At 48.8% G+C, this 10,115-nt stretch overlaps 1 protein-coding gene across 1 annotated transcript in view; it reads right to left on the bottom strand.

Annotated features, from left to right (window-relative positions):
- Positions 1 to 900: 900 nt before the first annotated feature.
- The window catches only part of XPNPEP2 (X-prolyl aminopeptidase (aminopeptidase P) 2, membrane-bound), a 27,718-nt gene continuing 18,503 nt past the window's right edge, over positions 901 to 10,115 (bottom strand). The window contains exons 15-21 of the mRNA XM_005872719.2: positions 7,770 to 7,830; positions 5,857 to 5,926; positions 5,245 to 5,349; positions 4,755 to 4,814; positions 4,167 to 4,243; positions 2,002 to 2,091; positions 901 to 1,305 (exon numbers count right to left, since the gene is read on the bottom strand). Of these exons, the coding sequence (XP_005872781.1) occupies positions 1,111 to 1,305; positions 2,002 to 2,091; positions 4,167 to 4,243; positions 4,755 to 4,814; positions 5,245 to 5,349; positions 5,857 to 5,926; positions 7,770 to 7,830 (658 nt within the window). The 3' untranslated portion in view covers positions 901 to 1,110. The remainder of the gene's footprint in view (positions 1,306 to 2,001; positions 2,092 to 4,166; positions 4,244 to 4,754; positions 4,815 to 5,244; positions 5,350 to 5,856; positions 5,927 to 7,769; positions 7,831 to 10,115) is intronic.

Below are 10,115 nucleotides of genomic sequence, written 5' to 3'. Positions count from 1 at the left end.
GCTGGCCAGAGAAAACTACCCTTCCCCACCCCGCAACAACAGTGGCTCAGAGAGCCAGAGAGGGCTGGGAGGTAGGCTAAGGGATTCTCCATGGTGCCAAAGGTCAAAAGAGTTGGACTGCTGGCCCATTCTGGTCCCACCATGTCCCAACCAAACACTGTGTATCTTGGGCAGATCCCACTCTGTCTGGACTCAGTTCTCTTATCTGTAAAATGGAGAAACCAGACACTGGCCTCACAAGTTAATGGTCATCCAAGGATGCTGAAGGATTTAATAGCATCGTCACTGTGGCTGTACTTTGGAAAGTTAAATGGGCTCCTACATGCCAGGAAATCTGAGAGAATGATTCAGCATCACTGTTCAGGCTTTTCCCAACTTTGGGTAGGGCCATATTCCAGAGAGCTTCCCGCATTCCCTCCTACCCCGTGGCCAGATTCCTATGGCTTAAGTCCCTATCCTGTCACTTGGCATGGAGCCCATCCAGGGCTTGGAAGTGATGGGCTCACACGTTGGGGGGAGGGCTGCTGTACATGCCCCTTCCCTGGCTGGTCTCCCTGACCCTGGGGTGGCAGTATGGCATCAGAGGACTCAACCACCCTCCCTTCCTCTCCCTTTATAGGCACAGCAGGAAGCTTGGAAGCCACCCTTGTTCCTTCAGTCTATGGCCAAGCAGCCAGGAGGTCACTGTAGGGCCAGGTACAGGTAGGGGTGAATAGAGGCAACCTTAAGGGCATGGAGTTAGGAGCCAGTGTGAGGGAATAGCTCTGGTGGTTTTAGGGTGGGGCTCTCCCAGGGCCATGGGGCCCCTGGGGGTAAGGCACTGACCTATATTGGCCTTTGGGGTGCAGAAGCAACAGGCTCTGCCAGGTTATAGGTTAGGCCTACTGGGCTCACTGGAGGAAAGGAACTAGCTGGCTCTCCTATCCTGGGGTTGGGAGCCGAGGGTGAGGTGTATAAGCCCAAGAAGCCCTGAGTGGTTGGGGCTTGGTCCTGGAGAAGGAAGCTGAGGACAAAGGTTTCCAGGCAATGGGCCAGCAGAAGCTCTTAGGGCATGGGTGGTGCAGGGTGAAGGGAGCTGAATGACAGGGTTAGCAGGGGAGTCCTGGGCCTCTAGACACTCCAGCCAAGGATGGCAAGAGTAGAGGCTGCCAACAGAGAGGCCAAGAAGGTGGTGCGTGGAGCCCTCGCAGACAAGGGCTCTGTGTGCTGCTGCAACCACTTGAGTTCTTCCAGTAGTTGGCGCTTCTCCAGCTCTGGGCCCACCTTCTCTCGGATGGTCTGGTAGTAGCGATTCAGGTATTGGAGCTGCAAAGGGTAGGAGGGATGAAGTGTTCCTTAGGGTGAGCTGCCAAGAGCTGAGATCTTGGTGCCATCTAGTCCCCTGCTGTGGTAGTCCAGCTGCTCACCTTGGCCCAAGTACCCATAGATACCCCATAGGTGCCCATAGGGGATTTATGCACTTAGTACCCAATCTCTGGTCCTTCCCTTCTGATTCCCCAGCCATCATCAGGCTCAGGCATTCTCCAGAGCTTTTCAGAGGCAGTTTGAAAAGCTTTTCAGGGCTTTTCAGTGGCTGTTTAATGTCATAGTGACTTCCTTGGGGTGTGAGTCAGGGGCAGTGGATTTCAGGCCTGGCAATGACAGTAAGTAGGGCAGGCCTTATCCCATTTTACCGAAAAGGGTTCTGTGGTCCAGAGTCGGGGAGGGATTGATTTTAGTTCTATGACTTGAGTTGGCAGAGTTCAGAGACCTAGTCTCAGACTCCCCAGGAAGTTACTACCTGGTCTGACTGGAGCTTTCAAGAACTCCTGGGGTCTCTGGTGAGGGAAGAAGGCATACCACAGTGTGTGCCTACAGATGCCACCAGTGGGAACCCTCCCAGTGAAATGGAAGGGGCATAGAGTCTTGGGGTAGGGGGAGCAGAGGCGAGAGAGGCCCAGGGTGGAGAAAGCAGGAACTGGTTCAGGGTCTGAAGGGTTGACAGTGCTGAAGGGCACTCACCTGCTCTGGGGACAGCAGTCTGACATCAATGAGATTCCGGTCATAGGGTACCAATGACACCACTTCAAAGGCCAGGTAGGTCCCTGGGTACTGAAAGGCCACAGGGAAGGTGGAAAAGCAGGAAAAGCAGGAAGTGAGTGAGGAGGAGGAGCTAGGCTGAAGGAAGTGCTGGAACACTCCACCCAGAAGCTATAGGCACAAGGAACTGACCCTTATCAAACCCAAGACTCAGAGGAGGCTTGAGTCTCCCACAATGCCCTTGGCTACCTCCCTTTCTACCACTTAGCACCCCACCTTTGGTGGTTCCTTCCTAATTCGTGAATTTAGACTTAAGTCTGTATTTCTCAAACTTTGTGCTTCCACACAGCATCTAGGGAGCTTGTTAAATGTGTAGATTCTGAGACCCATCCCCCCAGACACTGGAGTGAGAAACACTAGGGTGGGGCTGGGAACCTACAATCAAATAATTTAAAGATAAGTATTAGAATTTTATGTCTATCTTTCTATCTCCATATTTCTATCTATGTATCTATTGATGAATCTATAGAGATAAGTATGAGACAACATAAACTGATGAACAAAAACAGATCCAGAGACAGAGAAACATCGATCAGACCATCAAACCTCAGAGGGAAGGTAAGGGAGGGTGGGGGTAAGGGGGAGAGATCAACCAAAGGACTTATATGCGTGTATGTAGGCCTAACCAATGGACACAGACAACAGGAGGGTGAGGGCATGAGTGTGTGTGGGGGGGTAAGGACACATATGTAATAACTTAATCAATAAAGAAACAAAAAAAGCAAAAAGAAGAAAATTCAAACTACAAAAGGATATCTAATATTTGAAAGTCTCCTCTCTGCCTGCTTTCTTTCCTGAAAACATTTTAGACATATACAGTATATATGTCTATATTTTTTAAATTCATGCAAAATGGACCCTATCATACACTATTCTGCACATTCTCTTCCCCACCTCACCTCAGTAGTAAACCTAGGAGAGCACTCCATATTAGCACAGGGAGATGCAGCTCATTCTTCTTAAGGGCTGCATGAGGATCCATAGTATGTGGATCATGATTTATTTAACCAGTGATAGATATTTAGACTATTTCTACTCCTTAAACTATGACCATTGATACTACAGTCAACATCATTGTATATAAACATCTTGGTGATCTTTTGTGACTATATCCAGAAGGTATATATCTGGCAGAGGGAATGCTGAGATAAAAAGTACAGGCAAAAAAAAAAAAATAGTACAGGCATTTTGTTTTGTTTTGTTTTGTTTTGTTAATCCTCACCCAAGGACATTTTTCCTATTGCTTTTTAAAGAAGTGGAAGAGACAGAGAGAAAGAGACATCAATGTGAGGAAGACACATCGATTGGTTGCCTCCCTTAGGCACCCTGACTGGGGATTGAACCTACAACCTGGGTATGTGCCCTGACCGGGAATCAAACCCTTAACCTTTCAGTGTATGGTATGATGCTCCAACCAACTGAGCCACACTAGCCAGGGTCATAGCTGTTTTTTAAATGTTCATTTTTACAAATAAACTTTATTACCATTTTGTGAAATTATAAGGGCATTCAGTTAGTAGTGCTGAAATTGAGATTGGCTTGAATTTACAGATTAATTTAGGTAGAAATGTCATCTTCATAATATTGAGGCTTCTTTCTGGAGAGCACCATTTACTTAAATCTTTTTTATATCCCTGAGTAGAGATTTTTTCCATGTAAATTTTTGAAAGTTTGTACCTAGGTAGTTTATCTTGTTGGTTGCTATTATATGGAATTGTTACTTCTCAGAAGCTCCCCTGGTGATCATTATGTACATTGAGAACCAAGGATTTAGGGCAGGAATACTGACTCATTTGGTCTGGATTGGGACCTGGGCATTGGTGTTTTAAAAAAAAGCTCTCTAGATGGTTCTAATATTCTAATATGCAAACAGGTTTGAGAAACTCTGATTTATAAAATTTTTCTGGAGCTAAGGAAGACTCCAAATAAATTCATGTCCACACATTCAGATGAGATGCCCTTTCCTGTGACCTTCTGTAGACCCTTCTACACACACACACACACACACACACACACACACACACACACACAGCCCAAAGTCACTGCCATGCTGTTTAAGCTTCCAGCCCATCTCAGTGGCACTTTACCTTGGTCTTTGCTTCTACCACTAGGGCCACATCTTCAAGACGGATCCCAAATTCGCCATCCTGATAGTAACCAGGTTCTGGAAGACACAGAGATGCTGGTTGCATTAAGCAGGGGAAAAACCTGAGCCCAGACTTCCTGTACCAATTGAGGAGTGGCTGCAGAGTATGGCTGCCTGGCTGCCCTTGCCTGGTGACCAGGGCAGACCCACCGCTTGTTAGATGTTCATTGGCTACCCTGAGGCAACCTGCCGGGCCTCAGCTCCCTCTAACCTCCCTTGTAGCCTAGTGGGGAAGACGTCAGGGCCCACTTGGGTCCTGGAGGTACTTCCATCTCCCTGTGTTCAACTGTTTTGTTACCCCAATAGTTGATTGGAGACTCTGTAGTTGGATGTACAGCTGGGAATCAACTCCCAAAAGCAAAATGAGGGTATGGGCTGAAGAGGCAACCCATTTGGGACTGAGAATGGGGAGTAGAAGGAGGGCAACAGTTGATCCCAGGTGTGCCTGTGCCTGCCATGTTCTCTAGACTGCAGTCCTGGGCTAGTCTTTGGGTGCAGGGTGGGGGTTGAAGGAGCCCAAGAGTCATACCAATGGAAGTGAACATGCCCTTGCCCATAGTAAGGCCGCTGGAATGGAATCCCACTGGCCCTGGAAAGGGAGATATAGGTAAAGTTTCAGTGCTCCTGTACTCACCAGCTTGGAAAGTAGCAGGCTCTCTGGAACAGTAGGTAACTGGAGATTCCTGGGTACCTCTAGCAGCACTTGTCCACCATGTCATTGTCTACCTTACAGACCAGATTGACTCTAGCTTTTCTTTCGGCAGGGTCTCTGCCAGTTAGCTACTAGGTATTGGCCTGCTACTCCTCTCTCTGGGGCCCTCCCAGATGCCAGGCAGGCCACCGGAGTGGCCAAACTGCCAGCATTTCTCACTTACCCCACGGAGCATCACTTCCCACCAGCTGGGTAACCTTGGATGGGTCACTGCATCTCTGAGGGTTTGGTCATTTCCATAACTATGAAAGGATCTACCATGTTCAGAAGAAGGAGAACCCTGAGGGAATGTTGAGGAGATACCTACACTCGTGCACACACAGGAAGTTGCCAATGCCATGGCCTGTCCCGTGGCCATAATTGAGCCCAACCTCCCACAAGGCTTTGCGGGCAAAGGCTTCCAACATTGGTCCTGGAAGAGAGATGGCACCCAGTCAGTCTGCTGGACCCCAAACTGTTCACCTTGCTCCTTTATTGCTCTCTTGTTTTAGAGCCAACTACCAGGATGGTGCCTGTGGAGAGGGGCTGCTGAGAGGCAGGTAAGCCTGTACTATCTCCAGCACACCTTACGTCGTACCCATTATCTGGACTGATGACTCTATTACAATTTCTCCACATCTGTCAAGACACCTACTTCCTCCAGGAATCCTCCCATGACTCCTGCAGCCCACACTAACCTCCCCAACCTAAGCTTAGATTCAGAGGCAGGAGGCCTAGCTTCAAAGCCTGGCTCTCCTAGTGACTCTGTGTAACCTTGGGCAAATAGTTTCTCTCTCTAGGCCGGGTTTTCTTATCTATACAATGTATGGGTGATATAATCCCTGCCCCTCCCCCTCCAGTAACTCCTCCAGGGTGGTGGTCTGAGTCTAGTGAAATCAGTGTCTAAGACTCTGGGTCCAGCCTGGTCTCTGAAACCTACCTGATGTACCAGCAGGAAAGATGAGTCTGGAAAGATCGATATTTCCTATCAACACGCGGGTATATGCCTCCTGATGGGGGGGGAAGAGGGAGAAATAAGGTGGCACATAAGAAGGGGAACCCGAGAGTTTCCAGCTGTTTGGCCTATGTGTATGTAGGTGTGTGGGCTCAGGCCTGTGTGTGTGTGTGGGGGGGAGGGTGTTGGGAGGGAGGTGAATGTTCATGTGTGGTCACCCAGGTTCTAGAACATGCCTAGAGGTGGCTGAGGGGGCCCTGCCCAAAGCTTGGTGCATGGATGCTTGTAGATGATGGTGAGCTGAGACAGTGACAGCAGGGGCTTGGGAGGCAAACTCCCTGGGCTGGAACCCTGACTTGGCCACTCACAAACGCTGAACCTTAAGCAAGCACCTTTAACCTCTCTGGGTCTCACTTTCCTCTTTTATGATGGGATGACCACAGTACTAGCTCATAATGTTGCTGGGAGGAGTAGGGAGACTCATGCACGTAAGGTGCTCCCGACAGAGTAAATGCTCAAATTGAGGCCAGAGCCCTTATTACCATTATCATGATCATCCTTTAGTTTTTTTAAGGTTTAAAATTTGGGTTGGGATCTGATAGTGTGCCAGATCAGCCTCATTTGGTCAGGGCTGTGACCTTGTGGAAAAATAAAGGAAAGTGGTCCTAGCCGATTTGGCTCAGTGGATAGAGCGTCGGCCTGTGGACTGAAGGGTTCCAGATTCGATTCTAGTCAAGGGCACATGCCCAGATTGCGGGCTTGATCCTCAATAGGGGACACACAGGAGGCAGCCAATCAATGGTTCTCTCTCATCATTGATGTTTCTATTTCTCTCTCCCTCTCCCTTCCTCTCTGAAATCAATAAAAATATGTTAAAAAAAGAAAAAAAGAAAGGAAATTGGGCTGACAGCAGCCTCTTTTCCTGGTCAGGCCCTATAGCAGTGATGGCGAACCTATGACATGCGTGTCAGAGGTGACACGTGAACTCATTTTTTTTGGTTGATTTTTCTTTGTTAAATGGCATTTAAATATATAAAATAAATATCAAAAATATAAGTCTTTGTTTTACTATGGTTGCAAATATCAAAAAATTTCTATATGTGACATGGCACCAGAGTTAAGTTAGGGTTTTTCAAAATGCTGACACGCCGAGCTCAAAAGGTTCGCCATCACTGTCCTATAGCAATGTCTCTCTCTCTCTCTCTCGCACACACACACACACACACACACACACACGTTTTTCATCTCGGGCAGGACAACCTAGGGCAGCAGACTCAACCCGCTAAACTGTGAGCTCCTTGAGGCCTAACCAGTGCTGACATTTTCAGTGCAATGCCTGAACCACAGTCTGCTTGCTGAACGCATGAATGCAGCCGCCTGCTCCCCACTTTCCCCAGAGGCCCCCTAGTGAACATAGATGAGGTCCCAGCCTCTGCATCAAGCAGGCCAGCCCTCACTGCTTCCTGAAAAGCCCCAGCTCCTTTCTACCTCTGAGACTTTCCTCCTGGAATGCCTTTCTTCCTCCTTTCTGCTGAGCACAGAGCTAGGCACACAGACAGCACCAAGTAAATATTTGTTCATTGATTTCCTGAAATGAGATGATGATAAGCTTGGGCATATCTAAATGAATGCCATTCACATCATGGTTATGACTACTTCCAATGATAGCACACAGGCAGCCACACAGATTGTGAAGTTCTGTTGGTGGCCTGAAACTTCTCTGGGGAAGAACCCGGGAACACTGGGTTTTGTGGTACTAACTTGCTGTGTGAACATGGGCAAACTACTTAACCTTTCTGGGCCTCAGATTTGGTAAAATGAAAGGGCTCTTAATAGAGTGATCTCTTGGGTGTCCCTGGAATGAGGATGGGTAGAGGAAATCTAGGTCTAATGCTTACCTTTTGGAAAGCAGACGGGGTGCCCCAGTGGACTGTTCTGGTGATGTCTGTGGTTCCGCCCCTGTGTAGAAGGAAAATCAACATGTCCAGCTCTGCTGAACACCTGGGGGTAGGGATCGTGACTGTGTGCTTCCTGTGTGCTCTCAAGTAGGGTTTGAGTGGCAGGGCTGGGACAGGGGTGGGTGGGAGGAAGATGACTGCCATCAGCAAATGCCCATCTTCAGCATTTATGGGTGAAGGAGCTGCAAAGCTATCAAGATCAAATTACTATATTGTCGGGCAATCCTGATTTTTCACAAACAGCTCCCCATTCTGGCTGTTTGTAAACTTGGCTTTGCTTGGGTCAGGCTCACTCTAAAAGCACGGCTTCTTCCATGCCTGGCCAGTGGTGGCTCAGTGGTTGAGTGTTGACCTATGAACCAGGAGGTCGTGGTTTGATTCCCAGTCAGGACACATGCCCGGGTTGTGGGCTCTATCCCCAGTGGGGGACATGCAGGAGGCTGCTGATCAATGTTTCTATCTCTCTCCCCCTCTCCCTCTTTGCAATCAATAAAAATATATTAAAAACAAAAATAAAAGCAATGCTTCTTCCAGGCTTTGTGAGAGGTGGGAGGGGATTGTCCCATTTTTACAGACTAGGAAACAGATCCAGAGACATCATAACACGCACACATCCAGATAGTTATTTACTATCCATAGAACACTTTTGGCAGCTCCCTGGGAAGGGAGAGAGAGCAGGTTTCACTATCTCCATTTCACAGATGAGGCGATTAAGGCTGGGAGGCCCTGTCCCTCTCTGAGCCTCAGGGAAGCCAGCCCTGCCTCAAGAACTCACTCTCCACACAGTTGCTCTACTGTGAACATGGATCTGACCCAGGAATTTGCTCAGAGTCCCAGTGAACTGAAGCCAGAAGCCAAAAAGTCTGACTCCAAACCACCAGCTGCAGCTGTTCCCCCAGGATGGCCCATGTGGCCACCCTGGGAGGGGGGAGGGGAGAAATGGTCCCAGGGCCCTGGGGACTCCTCCTTGGGAGCAGCTCACAGAGCGTGGCAGACTTCTTCAGAAGGAGAGAAGTGAGGTGACCATTTCCCTGGCCTCACCCTGCTCTGAGCATGCCCCAATCCAGCAACGCCCCACAAATTCACTTCCCCTTTGCACACTGGCTGTGCCCAGTACACAAAGAGCCACACTGGTCACTAGGAAAGGCTGCTGGGCTGCGTGCCTGCTCTTCTGGCTCCCAGGGCCGTGCTCAGAACATGCGAAATGCCTTTGTCATTAGCACATTCACCATTTCTACAAGATAGAGGATGACAAACTGTTTGAAGCTACTCCTCCATCAGTCCCAGCACCGCTTCTTTCCCTCAGTCCACTTGCTTCCTAGATGAGAAGGGAAACTCTTCCAGCTCCTCTCAGCTCAGCTCCTGTGTGAATGATTGGTTACATATTTGGAAGGAATGGGGTTAGCCTGTTCTGCATGGCTGGCATATCCGGGTGTTCAGGTTGTGCACTGTGTAAGGGTAACACATCTAAAGGAATGCCATTCACTTCATGGTTCTGTACTAATTTTAATGAGAGCACACAGGTGGACACACAGATTGTGAAGTCTTGGTGCAGGGGTTACAGCAACCTCTTAACATCAAAACATCTTACAGCAAAACATTGATCTGCTGCCTCCTGCATGGCCCCCACTGGAAATTGAACCCGCAACCTTGCCAGTGTGGCTCAGTTGGTTGGGCGTTGTCCCGTGCACCGAAAGGTTGCTGGTTTGATTCTTAGATGTTCACACATGCCCAGGTTGTGGGCTCCATCCCCGTGGGGGGGTGGTGCAGGAGGCAGCTGATCAATGTTTTGTTTTGCATCGTTTAACTCTCGCATCAATGTTTCTCTCTCTCCCTCTCCCTTCCCCTCTCTCTAAAAATCAATGACAAAAATCTTTAGAAAACAAACATAGGACAGTGCCCTACATGTGGTTGTGCATGCACTCAGGGGAGCACACACCGACACATACCCATGATCTGGGTGTCCCTTGAGATTGCTTCTCTTGCGGGCCTGTTGCTTTTGGATTCTGCCCATAGCCCCAACCTGACATGGTCACCTCACCCATGCAGGTGGGAGGGGAGGGGGCTGAGGAGGATGCATGGCTTGGCGGTGTGTGCATGAGTGGGTGAGAGTATGGGTACACTGATTATGCAGCAAGGCAGGGCTGCTAAGCATGCCTGTTCAGACTGTGTAATAATATGTGGGCTTAAAAACATTTTATTTGAGCCAGAGGAATTATCCTGATTCTCACTGAGGTGCTGGATGGGCAACCTTACTGTTTTGGTCTCTGTGTGTTTCCCACTGTG

The sequence above is a fragment of the Myotis brandtii genome, unplaced genomic scaffold (assembly GCF_000412655.1).
Source record: "Myotis brandtii unplaced genomic scaffold, ASM41265v1 scaffold39, whole genome shotgun sequence".
NCBI classification, from domain to species: Eukaryota; Metazoa; Chordata; class Mammalia; order Chiroptera; family Vespertilionidae; genus Myotis; species Myotis brandtii.
The sequence above is the reverse complement of the archived record's forward strand: the minus strand, read 5'-3'. Positions and strand labels throughout refer to the sequence as shown.